The following is a 14,775-nucleotide window of genomic DNA, read 5'->3' as shown; positions in this document are numbered from 1 at the left end:
ATCTCAGTGGATGGTGTCACAGGGTTTCCTAATGCGTAGAACAGAACCCTTGCCCCATCTCCTTCACCACAGACACGTCTCTCTACACTTTCTCAGCCACCCCAGCTACTCTCTTTCCCATGCACATCCCATCTCTGATAGTCTTCAGCTTGCACCAGCATGTGACGGAGCTCCGCGCTGCCTGCCTGGGTCAGTTGTTTGGATATCATTAGATTGCCCTGACTGAAAGCCCTAATGAGGTGCTGATCCCATCATCCCATCACTCAGCTGAGCCAGAACACATCCCCTGGGATGGCCAGAAAAGACTGATGCAAGAATTCCAAGTGATGTGTAACATGAAAGGGCGCCATTCGCATCGCTAGGACTCACAGCCTGTCAGCACAGCCATTAGAAATCCTGGGCTACAGAGATTTATAATTCAACCCTCCCACACACAGAACTTGCTCCAGACTGAAACTTGGCACTAAATTCGGTCCCAGGAGGGCATTAAAAAAATAACCCATTCAACGGTTTCCGTCCCATGGCTTCAGCTCACAGCCATTTAAATAATGGCAATTTCTCATTTCTCTTTTTAACTGAGGAAATCCAATATAAAACACCAGATTTACATAACATTGCAGTGGTGATACAAGCTGGCAACAAACCCAGGGAGAAGGCTGCCAGAGCCGTTCCGTCATCCTCTTTTTGGTGAATTTCTCCATTTGGATTCAGTTTAACGGAATGATTTTTATTAAGTTTAGCCGACATTATGTGTAATCTGCAAACCCCACCTCCACGTTGGCCCCAGCTTTGTACACCTTGTGTGCCTGCTTGAAGGGGACAAGCCCTCCTGTGGTCAATGCAGCCTTCCACTTGTGCTGCTGCTGCTATTTCTTGGCTGCAAACTGCTGGCTGATTTAGAGGACAGTAATTAGTTGCCTATTGAGCTGGAAAAGACTGACTGGATAAGGAATGGACATATACAAAACAAAGAAGGGAGCTGATGCAAGCCAAAAGAAATTTGTCAGTAGAGCCTTTGATTTGATCACGGACTGTTCTGACAACTACCACATCTGCTTCCAGGGAGAGGGACAGACCCAAGCCCATTGTGGCTGCAGTCCTCTCCCCACCAGGTATTATAATTCTTCTGGGGGCATTCTGTAACACTGAGTTTGTCAGTGGAAAACATATCTTGGAAGTTGATGCAGCGCTACAAGCACTTCCTAATAAATAGATCAGACTTCATAAAGCCTGCAGCAAATCACTGCTGTGAGCATAACTCCTCTGCTCCACCACCACCCACCCAAAGAGGCCTTTGGTGGCACATGTGGGAGCTTGTGTCACCCACAAAATATACCATTTGCTCCCACCTCATCACCGCCAGCACCAATGTGCTCTCCCACAGCACGACTGAGATACAGCCCCCGCTGCCACGCTCTGGCTGCAGGACGGGGCATATTACACATCATCACCAAAGCATCTGGACAGATTGTTCCTACTTGTTACAGAAGTCCACAAGTAGCACAACTATAAAATAATTACACAACCAAAAGCTATGAAAATAAATGAAGATTTGTATCAGTGGTCAACCTTAAGGCTCCAAAACTCAGAGAGAGGAGTGTTTTCTGTTTTTTAGAGAACTATGGACTTAAAGGTACTCTAAATCACTTTGGAGTCTCTCTGCTGCTGCCAGCTAAGATGCTACAAAATGCTATGGCAGTTAATGTCAAAATGCTTCTTCCGGAACGTGATGGTACATCTAAATTGCCATTGTTGCACTAACTCTCCCCATGTGCTAAACCACCCTCTCTAAGACAAGCCTCTGACGTCCACCTTCCAGCTCTGAAAACCCTCTTGAGCTTGAGAGCTACATACGTGTTTCACTAGAACACAGAAGAAGCTGAGCCCAAGGCACCACCTGAGCTTCCAAAACAGAAGAATAAGATGTGGCAAGCATCTGCAGAATGACCTTCTTTTCCAGCAGCTGTACGGTTTTCCCATACCTTGTCCTTTAATTCCAAAGGGGGGTACAAAGTCCCTGATACGCGCCCATTTCCTGAAGGAATCATCCAAGAACATTGGTGCTGGCTTCAAGAACCTGAGAAAACCAAAATAAGAGAGAATTAACTCCCGAACTCGGAAGAATATGTTTCCATAGGGAGGTTGAGGAATCCATACCTAAGAGCTGATTCCACATTCTCACCAGCAATACAGTAATGTGGAAGGTTTTACTTTTACCCAAAGGCGCCTGCAGTGGAACAAATCCGTTAGTATTTGTGCCAAGAGGACACCCAGAACACTCATGTTGTGAGCCTAGCGATCACTTCCACTCAGCAATTTAGAACTTCCACTCTATTGTTTGTCTATTAACTTAGCTACAATAAGTTGTAAATTGCAAACAGAGGCAGTTTTACTTCCAGCTTTGCAAGCACGAGCCAATTTACGCGCTGGCTACGCGAGTGTGTGAGGAAAGTGTGGAGCTGCCTTTGTGGTGTACATAATGTATATATATATATGCAGGCTGTTCTGTGCAGGTGTGAATGCACGGGGCACACGTGCGGAAGGCGAGGCTGGGGTTATCTGCTCTTGTACACGCAGACACTGCAGCTCGTACAGCACAGGCAAGACAGCGGCTCAGAAAATCACGAAGCCGCACTGGGTTTCCAGAGAACGGAAATTCAGTACAGATGTAGGTGTTTTCTTCTGCACTGATTAACATATAAATGATTCTAGAGACATCCTTGCCAAACCAAACACTTGTGATCTATCCAAAATCGCTTAAAAAAGAGAGAATTAGTCGTTCTTAACCATGTCATTATGGGAATACATTCTCCTAATTACACCCTCATCAGACAAACACAGCAGCTACTAAAAATTTTTCCCTTCTAGAAACAGTCAGTACAGTGGCCAGATAGAAGGAAACAATTAGCAAAAGAAACTACAGAAATATTAACTTTCATATGGGACCATTTCTGAGTGTATCAAGCTTACTGCTAGGAAATATGTTATTATAATAGTACTATTAGAAGTCTGTTCATTTAAATCATATCAAAAGAGTAGCAGGGAAGTTCTGGATCAAAATCAATCACACTATGCAATGGAAATGAAGAAAGGAACATACTGCATGTTCAGAGTCAGAGAGTGTGGCAGCTGTTGTGTAAGGGCAATGTACACGCATCTGAAATAGATCCACCCTGGCTAACCTTGGTACTGGTATTAGGATTGATGCAAAACACTGTTTTAACCCTCCCTTCATGCTGTTTTTGCAATCAGTACACAAGACCACCCCACTGCAGTGTGATAACTCTTTGGACCTGAACTACCAGATTCAGGAAGAACTCAGCTACACTGTGCCACATCCCGGTACACAGCAACCATTTCAGATAGCAGCACGGTGAGGAGAGGGTGGAATTAATTCTGAATCATAAACTACTCGAAGCACAGTCCTATCACAGAGGTTGAGTAAATCAGAGGTTGCAGAAATCTCTGGGAAGTGGGAAGAGAGAGACCAAGAGCATTTAACAAAACAAGAACAGAAGACTTCAACTCGCTCATGCGTACCACTTCACATCCACTCATGCAATCTTTAATAAGATCATCTACAGCCATAAAAACAGGATGGGTAGATTGCATGGCTGATCTGTAAGGAAAGGAATGTTTTTTGAGAGCTAGGAATATGAAAATATCTATATAACTTTACCTGGGAAAAGGTGGGGAAGGTGTGTTAGATATATTAGAGCTTCTGAAGATCTTAAGTAAAATACAAAAGGCCACAGGCCTATTTGAACAAAAAAAGAAAAAGGACAATACGGTAATACTTTGAAAATATCCTACAAACCTAATAACCTGACAAATTAATTCCATGTTTTTTCAAGCATCGTGGTGCACTGAAATGCAAGTATTATGTTACACTGATAGGTCTCCAAGGAGTTATCTCCACCTCCTTCCAACATCAGCAGGAGGAATCTTTGCAGGATTCTCATACAATGCAAGACCTTTTATAAGCTGAGTGGCTACAGCACAGGTGTTCACAGCTCTTCCTTTACAGCTACCACTTGAACTAACAGCAGAAGTTGGGTCTCCCTTCTCCCCAAGCAGCAGCTGCAGTGAAGGATGATTGCATTGCCTGGGGGTCACTAGCACCTTTGGGCTATTTTTTTAGGTCAACGAGCTACTCTAGTTACTGCTGTGACATGCAATCTTCAGGAAAAACTTGGATGCTTCAGAAAATCGCATATGGGCAGCTTTTATTCTCAAGAGTCAAGACGATTCCATACAACAACGCTACAAAGTAGTGCAGTATGAATAAAAATCTATCCAGTTCAGTTCATCTATTCGTGAGCACTGCAGGAGAAAGGAGGTACAGCCTGTAAGGTCAGGCCTAACTCAGAAGGTGGCATTATTTATGGATGTAATTAACTGGCCTATTTGTAAGTCATACACCAGGAAAAGACAGTTTTCAGTAGTCTGACCTGGAGTACAGAGTGTCTCTCCATAATGCACATTTCCCCTCACAAGGTGCCTAGTAAATCCAGGAGGAAGGTCTGATCCTCCTGGGACTCTCTGAGCCCTGAGGGGAGTCCCCGAAATCAGCTGAAGCACCAGCAGGACTCATCTGATGCTCTATGGTGTCCCTTCTGCATGTGACAACCCAGGGACCGAAGTGATGCCCGAAGAGAACGGTGAAGTGACCATTGGCCTTTTTATTGTATTTTCTACAAATAAACATAGAGATTTTTCTAGCAAAGAACACAATAGCTATAGACCACCTACTATTATTTGGTAATATTTAACAATATTTTACACAAGGCCAGGGAAAATGACTTTTAATTCATACTTTTATTTAAGAAGGGGGAGGAACAGTTTTGAGGGAAATACTATATCCATATGGGGGAAAAAAAGAAGCAAATTAGAGGATATTTAGCTCCCACAAATCTTGAAGGTATTTCCATTTTGGAAATACTAAGAAATCATGGATGCTGTAAGCTCGTGCTCTATGAAGAGTGCTTTGCCACCTCAATAAATCAGAGCGGGCCAGAACCCATGTCCAGCAGTGACGGGAGACGCTGGCTGCCAAACCTCTCCGGGAGCACGGCTGCTCTGTCTCCGCTCCGAAGCGCGTTTGGCATATCCCAGGACCCTTCAGGAAATATCAGGATGTGCCTCAAACAGGCCCTGGGAACGCTCTCTGCAAAGCACCTAAAATACGTTCCAAGGAATGCATGGGAATTTGTCAAATGAAAGAAGTAAATGTCTCTGAATGATGTTAAATTCTGCATGTACTGAGCAGCTTGCACACAGGACGCTGTGTGACACCCGAATCATCTGTCACGGCACATAGAGGCCGGTGAGCTTCAGCGACAGCCACAGCTTCAGAACTGATGTAGGCTTGTGCTCTATGGGCAAACGGCAGCTAAAGCCAATTTCCATTTTTCAGATTTAAATTTTAAGCACTTCCGCTCTACCCCACCCCAAATTCCAGCACAGACGTAATGCAACCTTATAGCACAAAACAGCCATGAAAAGGTGAGAAATTCGGGTGCCTGTGGCACACGCGCCCTGAAAGATTTGTGAGAGAAATGCCAAGCATCTAAAATCACTAGTTTGAATGACATATCCCAATAAATTGACATCTAAATAGACTAAAAGCTGGATACAATAAGTATAAGGTACAGTCTAAATCTCTCCCAGCTCTCGAGTCCGCGTTCTGTATACAAAGACATCAGTAACATCTCTAACACAATTTGTCATCGCGCACAGTGAAAGGAAGTGTGCTGCCAGGAAACTATTCTTAAACAGGAACCTATATACACGAGAAAGTGTGAAATATTTGTGCCTAGGGGACTCCAGTTTACATGACTAAAAGAAGTTATGTTTCCAGTTATTTTCTCCCTGACAAGTAAGAGTTGTGACTCCAAAACATTTCTACCTGGAAAGCTGAACCAGAGTGCCAGAAGCTCTCCAGCCAAGTTCTCCAATGTTTTTCACCCTGTCCTGGGCAGACAGATCCATCCAGAGCTGCTCCTCTTTGCTGTGTGCTGAGGTATTCAGCATCAGCAGCACTAACTTCCCTAAGTATCTCACAAATCCCAGACTAGCACCGCCGATATTCAAGGGATCTATTCATCAAGTTCAGACATTTAATCTTGACTAGAATCTGCTCCCTACTCCTGCCCGCTGCTTTCAAGGCAATTAATACATGAAGTGTAGAAGAGAATATGCTAGACTAGAAAGTAAAATGAATAATCTTTGGCTGTAACAAGGAGGGAGGAAGGCAAGGTTAAGTCCCTGAAAGAGCCAAGGGCACCAAGAACCAAAAATCCAAGAACCAAGATGGCACCACATTTCTAGAAGTCATGGCACTAAGGGAAGGCAGATTGGCAGCTGCTAAGCTCCATTGTGGGCTTATTTCTCAGATATTTCTCCTTTCTCCCCTGCTCCTCCTTTAGGCCACCCTACCCTTTTGTTTCTTCTTTAATCAGGGAGAATCAGTAGCGAAGAAAAATTGGAAGCTGAAGGAAAAATAAGCAAACAGTGCTAGAACTTAATGTTGTCCATACCCTGCACATTGCATTTGTGAAAGGGCATGGACAACCTTTTTTTTTAAAAAAAAAACCACACAAAAGAATGAATTATTTGTTCCAGCATGCCTTCTATGCTCTCTTTTGTTTGCTTATGCTCACCAGCATCCACAGTTAGACAAAGCGCACAAAATCTACCAATTTTATTGATAAAATGGCCAAAGTACAAACTAAAGCACTCTAGCACTGAATAATTAGCACTAATAGAGGCATTTATAAAAGTACAGAGAGAAAGTCTAAACTAACCTTTTCCTTTTTCCCTAGTGAGACCTAGATGTGTGTTCTCTCCCTTGTCTCCCTTTCCTGGGGAGCAGCATGGTGTGACAGCATATGGAATGAGGAAGGTTGTGAAGTCCTGATTTCACATCTCTTATTGACATTAATCCTCTGTCAAAAATCCAAGCAGCTCAAAGATTCCGCAAGCAGCTGAAAAATTTAAGAAACTGCATTAATAAGGATTAACCCCATCCTACAAGCAACATACTTCTTGCACTAAATCAGCAAATAAAAGAGCCAAAAAAATGGATGGCTGCAAAAGGAAAATCTTTAACAGCAGAGATCAGGCCAAAAATTAAGTTCATCTTAACAAACTGCAGAAATGGTCCAAAAGAAAATCAGACAATATGGTAAAGACAACTTTGTACTGAAGAATGGCCGCACTGGGTCAGTGCACCCTATCACTGCCATTTGAGATCCCCAGTTCTTTTGGAAGAGGCAGCGAGCCATGGATCTCTGTCCATCTTCTCCCATGCTATTCAGGACTACAGACTCTGAGTTAACCTACAGTTGTCACTTTCAGGCTGAAAAGTCCTCAACTACTTGGCTGTTCACTACACAGACGGCCCTGAATTACGCAGCGGTATAACACTGCTTTGCTTTGTTCTCTGCCCGTTCCTAATAACTCTGCCCTTTGGGTTTTGTCTATTACTGAGCTGGTATAATCACTTTCTTTTGCAGCTCTGCAAGAAGGACCATGGACCTCATGGACCTTCTGATAGGAACGGGCAGTAAATGCCTGTGTACTCCAAGAAAACATCTCGGAACACGTTTTATTCCATAAAGGATAAAAGGAAGGGGCAGGTAAAGTCCGCTGAACAAAAAACCCTCTGCCTACCTGCAGACTATGCAGCAGTAGTCTCTGTTACCATCTGGGAATGGCTGCTCTGTATCTTTGAGACACTTTGGAGCATCACCAGCCTTCTGGCCGTCTTTGCTCTCCATCACCTAGGAGCTTGTTTTAACTCTTCAGCAGAGGCATTTTCCCATTGCCCGCTCACTGCTGTATTTAGAACCGAGCCAGCTGCTCCAATATATCTTAAAGGGCCTCCATACTCTGCGCTGTGGTTCATGCACTGAACGTTGTCACACTACCGCAAAAAAGATAAACATCCTATCATGACTGAAAAATGTAACTATCACAACTGTAAAACCTGTTAAGCACTCCACTTTATTTAGAATCAGAAAGCATCAGCTCCAGGCCCCATGCAAAAAAGATGTATAAACTGGAAACAAGCCAAAGAGAGCTGTGAAAAGGATCTAAGGTCCAGAAAACGTAGTCTGAGGAAAGCTAGAAATAAATGAATTTGTTTAGTCTAGAAAAGAGACAATTGAAAGAGGACATAAGCTCTTAAATATCACAAGGCTGCTGCAAGAAAGAAAGGTAATATCTCCATATCCCTGGTAAATAGAAGTAGTAGTCCTGGGATTAAAATGCAGCAAAGGAAACTTAAACAGTAGAATAAGGTTTGTTATGCTTGGGATTATTACACATTGAAATCTATTGCCTGGAGATGCATCAACGACATTAGTTTCTGATTTTATTGTACTATTTTTAAGAACCAGTTTGCACCTATTAAGTATGAGTTAGTCATAGATGTGCCTACTTTAAGAGAGAAAATTCAATATATGATCTTTTGAAGTTCTGCACCATTTTCACACCGGGCTGTCATTGCTGGGAGGTGACCACGTACCCAAGTGACAGTCTGCTGTAGTTGGGAATCAGGAGCTACCCTTCAGGCTCCTTGGGATTCTGAAGTACTTACCTTCGTATACGGTAATCAGATTTCAGCACAAACACAACTGTAGATAAGCAGCACATGGATTTTGCAAGCCTGTTGCCTGCCAAGACTGCCTTCTGTTTGTACCCTGTACCTTTGTGATAAACAGGAAGACACGTAAAGTTTAACCTTTCTGCAGTCGTTAATATCTTGCGCTTACGCGCCACCAAGGCACAAAATCAAAGACTGATTTAATATCAGCTCAGTCCCTCCAGCTAACTGACTACGTTCTGACATGCACGAGATCTAACAAAGTGCCCTGAGCAGCTTACCTAGGGTGTCTCTGTATAATGGAAATAACCACTAGCTCAAAACTTCCAAGTCTCTGTAAACTGTAAATACTAAAGACAGAAAGAAATCAGTTTGCCTGCTTTAACCAAATCCTCAGACTTTGCTGATTCTCCAAATGCTTCAGACAAAAAAACCACACACAAAAATAACAAGAAGTTTGGTTTAAAGGTTGGCTTCCTTTTGGGAAAACAAAACAAAACCACCAAAAAAAGTGCGCTATAACATTCAGACAAGGCAGAAACTTTGTCCTGACCTGCCTCATGGTGCAGCATATAAAATAACACACAAAGTTTGTCATTGTTCACCAAACCCTCTAATACCAAAACACAATTATGCAAGGGTGAAGAGCTGACTTCTAGACAACATAGAATGATGTTAGTTTAAAAACCAGTCCCCTAACATCACTTCAATGTCATAGTTTGTTTTTCATGTGTTATTATCAAAGATGCAAGATTGAATTACATCTAGTTTTTCCTACGAATAGCAGGTGGGGTGTTCAAGGCCTCTGAGGGAGCACTGAGCCAAACAGATGAGATTACATGCTATTTAGAAATATGATGAAGGTGAGCAAAAGCAGACTGTAATTACTGCCCGTTTTCAAAACCTTCCGTGCAAATAAAAATGAGATGAGGAGGGAAGGAGAAAGGGTCCAATCCTTCTCCCAGGCAGAAAAACTCAGCTCACGTGGAAGATGCCAGCCAGCAACTTTGCTAGTTGACCAAAATTTAGCACAATTATATTCCAGCTCACATTGCACTGGGATGGGAAGGGGATTGCTGTTTCTAATGAAAAAGAATAGGAGAGTGTTCATCTAGGCTAATTGCTGCTGTGCACCACTGCACTCCCAAAAGGCAGGGAATCTGATTTTCCTGGTGAAGATCTAACACACATTCCAGAAGACTGCAGATGACGGGCACAGGTCCCACCTCTGACCTGTTGTCTTTCGTCACAGATACCAAATAACTGGTCTGCTAAAATTCAATGACTGAACTTTGCTTTTTGTAAAGATACCTTACTGTCTTCTTTATTCTCCCAGCAGAGAAAAGTTAATCCACAGCCACGCTATTGCCAGCAATCCTCCACATCCACTGCTGCCATGTCTGACTGTCCTGAGCTGCTGGTAGAGACAACAAATTGCACTTCACAGTTTCAAAGCCTCTGATCTCGTTTCCTCCTACCACATTATTTAATGTATATATCTATCTTGAGGTAATCCTACTGTATCAGAGCAATTTTTGTATCTGAAAGCACTGAAGGGAGTAGTGAAATCTGTAGTGTCCTTCCTAACAACTAATAATGCCCTTGCAGAAGGAGTCTGGAATACTTAGCTCTTCCATCTAGAACAAACAGCATAGATAGTTTTTGTGCATGCACACCAAGAAAGCGGAAAACAAGTTGGTACATATGTAGAGAATAGAACAAAGATGAAAAAGAGCCTTCAACCATCAGCTAAACCAATAATGCACCTACTGTTTAGCACAGCCCAGCACAGAAGAGGTGTGGCTGCTCTGTGTACAGCACAGGGGATACAGCATGGAAGGAAAGAGCTACTGAAGCTAATGAACAAATAGACACAAATACAAGATGAAAATAAGGTCATTAATGTTTAAAACCGGTGAGCTCCAAAACAGCCTTGTGATGGAAGCCAAGGAAGGCAGGAGAGTGCAAAACAAATGACCTGAGGTGAAGCTTGCTCGGTTTATGAAAGGGTTGTATGATTTGGTGTCTGCATAGGACCAGACTTCGTAATTCATTTGGTTCCTGAATGCCTGATGTTCCTTCACCTCTGGCATGGTGCCCTTATCCAGGTCAAAAATCTGCTTGGGGAAAAAACTTCCCATGTAAAAGTCTTACTGAAGTGTAAGTGTATTTCTTCTGCTGTATTTCTTCTGTTGCTGCTGGCAGAAGAAATATCAATGTTTCAGGCATCATTACTGAAACAGATGTGTTGTTCTACAAAAGAACAGTCTCAGTTTTTTCAAGGCTCATATACTCCGGGAATGATCAATGCAGAATCTATGCAAAAAATCTCGATGGAGGTGATATGGAAAATACTAATCTGCTGTAAAGCATATACCACGCCATTAACAGAGGTATTGTCAGCTCTTCTGATTTTATTACATGTAGTGCAATATTCTGAACATTCTACAGGACACAGCTCCTCATATCACACTCCTGGGAGAAGCTTTCATGCTAAAAAAAAGAAAAAGGTTTTCTCTATAGTTGGAAATGAGACCTCAATAACTAACAAAGGCTCAGAAATCTGAGGGAAGTGCATTTTCTATCCTGACTCATTATTACTGAATATTTGTAAGTTGCAATTCTCATCAGTCCAGCTCCCAACAGTGACTTTAAGGTGTTCTGGAGAAAGCCTCCCCAACGAAACTGCAGCAAAGGACAAGGCTGCTTGCAGATGCAAACAGGAAATGAAAGTGAAACAATAAAAGTGAGGGTGGAAAAAAGTCTGTAGAAGCTATTGCACCAATACTTGGCTACAGCACTCAAGACAGGCAGGTAATTAAATGCAAAGAAACAATGACAAGAAGTAAATTGTTCATCTTCTTGGTACGACATAGAAATTGATGCTCAAAGATAATCACACAGTCCGCTGTGATGTTTCTTATAATTTGTCTTTTTTTTTAGTCATCACAATCTTGGTTTGACATAAACTGGCATAGCAATGACAATATCTAATCAAGTCTATGGTTTTATTGAAAAATCAGGAAGGTATGAAGTAGAAACAAGAATGAACTCTGCAGCAAAAGCAAGAAGGGGCTGGAAGCATGGGAGATGCCGCGCAAGGGCACTTCTCCGAATGTTTTGAAATAGGAGAAAGCTTTTTGGTTGGAATCCACGTCATAGTTTGCACCACGTGGAAGGCAGATATCCTAACTAAAAAGCAGTGAGGGTGGCAACATTCTCCATTGCACATATTCCTAATGCCTGAACAATTTACCTTGGCATGCTCCTCCTTGCAGGAAGTTGTTCAAGAAACAGTTGTATGATTTTCAAGCTTGCCTAAGTAGTCAAAGCCATGCAATTCATCCAATCAGAAAATAAGTGTTTTTTCCTCTATTAAGTGAAACAGGATAATACAGATTTAGATGCCATCTCCCATGTACAGCCACCTGATGTGCATGTGTACAATATATACAAAAAAATAAACCCTAATATCAGAATAATACCATTTACCAAAACCAGTTACAGACAGATTACAAAGCTGCTATTAATGAGATCCATATCAACCCCAACGGGAAAAATTCCAGATGTGTTTCTGCTACTCCACTGCACAATAGACTTTACAATGTAGCTCAGGACGAACTGGGGGCAGCCAGTTGTTACTATTTAAGGTTCAGACAGAGGCTTTTTCTTCCTTCAACCAGATGCAAAAACCTCCAAGGATTTTTGCGTCTTACAGACTCTGACTGAGAACCTATACAAAAAAAGGCCAAAACATACCCCAAGTGGAAAGAGTGTTTTCAGAGGGGGGTTTGCCCCCCAGGTGCCAGTAGGTCCTTCTGTAACTGGAAAGAATGTTTGATATGGGATGGACCCTGTCCCAGTTTCATGTAATTCCTTGTCTCTTCTGTCACCTTATTAATTCCAGCCATTAGCCTAAGAGCAATCTGTAAAGCAACATGCATTAAAATCTTCCAGATAACATCAGCACTGTTTAATATGAGCCTTTCTCCTTTGGCCCCGCGGTTTTAAAAATAAACAAGTATTTTAACAAAACAAGGGTAAGACACTGAGCTTGTAAAACCTTTTTCTGGGTACTGCTTCTAGAGATAAGGCACAGAGACTGGACACTGAATTAAGTTTCCATGTAAGAGGCCACCTGACAAAACTGAAAGGATTTACTGACTCAAGAAGCAAGTGGGTGCAGTGGAGAAAACTGCAAACAGCAGACAGCTCTGTCCTTTCTTCATCATCCCATGCACAAAGTATTTGGCTTGAGTTAGAGATCAGGCAAGGATGAAGAGACTAGAGGTGCCACCTGACTACTCTGACAAAGAAAAGCACCATGAACCATGCAGACTTCTCCTGTCCTACTTCCAACATAGGTGCAAAAATAAGACCTGCCATGGTCCTGTGCTTTGTCATGTCCCCAAGTCCAAGTTCAACATGCATCTGGTAACAGACTGCACAGCAACAACAGCACCCATGGCATTGACTTCTTCCAAGGACTCCACACCAAGGCTTGATGGATACCTGAAGCGCAAGGTAAGTTCTTAAAAGCTTGCTTTCCAACATGCTATAAACCTTCTGGAGGGACTGAGATCCTCCCTGATTCACTAATCCAAGCAGAGAGACCCCCCCAATTATTCTTATTGCACCAAATGAAGTACAACAGTTCTCGTTCCAGGAATGGAGTTTTTCAATGAGATAGTTCATTTCAGCAAGTTCCCACAAGAAAAGGCAGTAGAAAAAAGGGTGCTGCTGGTTTATGCATTTGAGATTTACGTAAGTCACTGAAATAAATACTAAATATTATTAGCTACTAAAGGAAATGGCTATGGTGAAGATGAGGGGATAAAAAACCCACACAAATATGCCTTCTGTTCAGTGCCCTTGATAAAGAACACTTTTCCTACAGTTGTGGGAAAGAAAATAAGACATAATGGTGAAAGTGGAAAATACATGTCTTCTGGTTGTTATCAAAGGAGTGGACAAAGTGCACATGGACAAAGTACAGTCCGAGTGATCCCAAGTTCCAAACCAAATAAATGCTGCAGGCATATTCAATATCGGCATTTGTAGTGACTCCTGAACATTACCAAGAACAGTGAACATTGCTGATCCACCTCTACTTTTGTCCCAGCAGTATGGTTTAATTGCGTGAACTGCATTCAGCCTTTACAGAGAGCATCAATAAGTTGACTCTTGTCACTGATATCCTCCCCGTGACCCCTCAGGCGACCCGATATTAAGCAGTTGCAGTGTGCAGCACTGGTAGTTGGCACAGAAACCCTGCTCCACCTGGGAGCTTCCCATACCCTCAATGCGCAGGTGGAAAAACGTAGAGTGAACTTGTAACCCAGCATCTCCATGGATCCACCAGGGAGCCACAAAAGAAGTAACTCGCTCTACACCTCAGCCTGGAATTCAGTCTATTCACTCTACGTTCTTGGCATCACCCAGTTTTGTTTTATTTTCTCATTCTTCTCTTGCCCACCTATGTTTGTCTAACCACTTAGATGGCATACACAGTCATTACTGTTTTCAAGCGCGCCACAATTACCATTTACATCTGTCGTAGAGAAGGTGTTCATGTTTTCATTCCACTTCTTCAAAGTTTTAAAACTAAATCCATGAAAGAATTTAACTTTTCACTCCTGGCATTTTGGAAGCAGAGATGCTTGGTGTGACAGCGCAAGGAATCTCTCCATTACAATGACAGACTGCAGGCATTTTGTTCTTGTTTAATCTTACTTTTAACAAAACAATCACCTTGGTAAGGAAAACTAGAAGTAGTCATGAAAGCTCACAGCCTGGAAAGTGAAAGCTTTGGAATGCACTGGTAAAGGAAAACGAAGACCATAATATAAATAGTGAGTAATCTTAACCACCAGCTATTTCTAATATCTTATCATCCTAAGTGCTTCTACCCTGCAATAAATCAACAAATACTTAGTCACTTCTTTGAACTTACTGAAGTACAACATAAGAAATAGCAGGAAAGCTATGGTTCAAGCTACCAAATAAAGTTTCTTAAAAATGATTTATTATTCAAAGCTGCAATAAAATTCTAGAAAACATTTTGACCGCCCTTCCAAATTTTCCCCAAATAGTTACTTTTCTCAAAACGATTTCTCCATATTAGCTTAGAATAGTCAAAAAAATGTTAAAGTCCACCACCCCATCTA

The 14,775-nt window shown here is 42.2% G+C and overlaps 1 protein-coding gene across 1 annotated transcript in view; it reads right to left on the bottom strand.

Moving 5' to 3' along the window:
* The window catches only part of ST3GAL3 (ST3 beta-galactoside alpha-2,3-sialyltransferase 3), a gene marked incomplete at its 3' end in the record, with an annotated part of 185,172 nt that overhangs the window by 69,364 nt on the left and 101,033 nt on the right, over nucleotides 1-14,775 (bottom strand). The window contains exon 6 of the mRNA XM_080348404.1: nucleotides 1,983-2,077. Within this exon, the coding sequence (XP_080204530.1) occupies nucleotides 1,983-2,077 (95 nt within the window). The remainder of the gene's footprint in view (nucleotides 1-1,982; nucleotides 2,078-14,775) is intronic.

The sequence above is a fragment of the Nesoenas mayeri genome (assembly GCF_963082525.1).
Source record: "Nesoenas mayeri genome assembly, chromosome: 8".
NCBI classification, from domain to species: domain Eukaryota; kingdom Metazoa; phylum Chordata; class Aves; order Columbiformes; family Columbidae; genus Nesoenas; species Nesoenas mayeri.
This window is presented reverse-complemented; position numbering and strand designations above follow the sequence as displayed.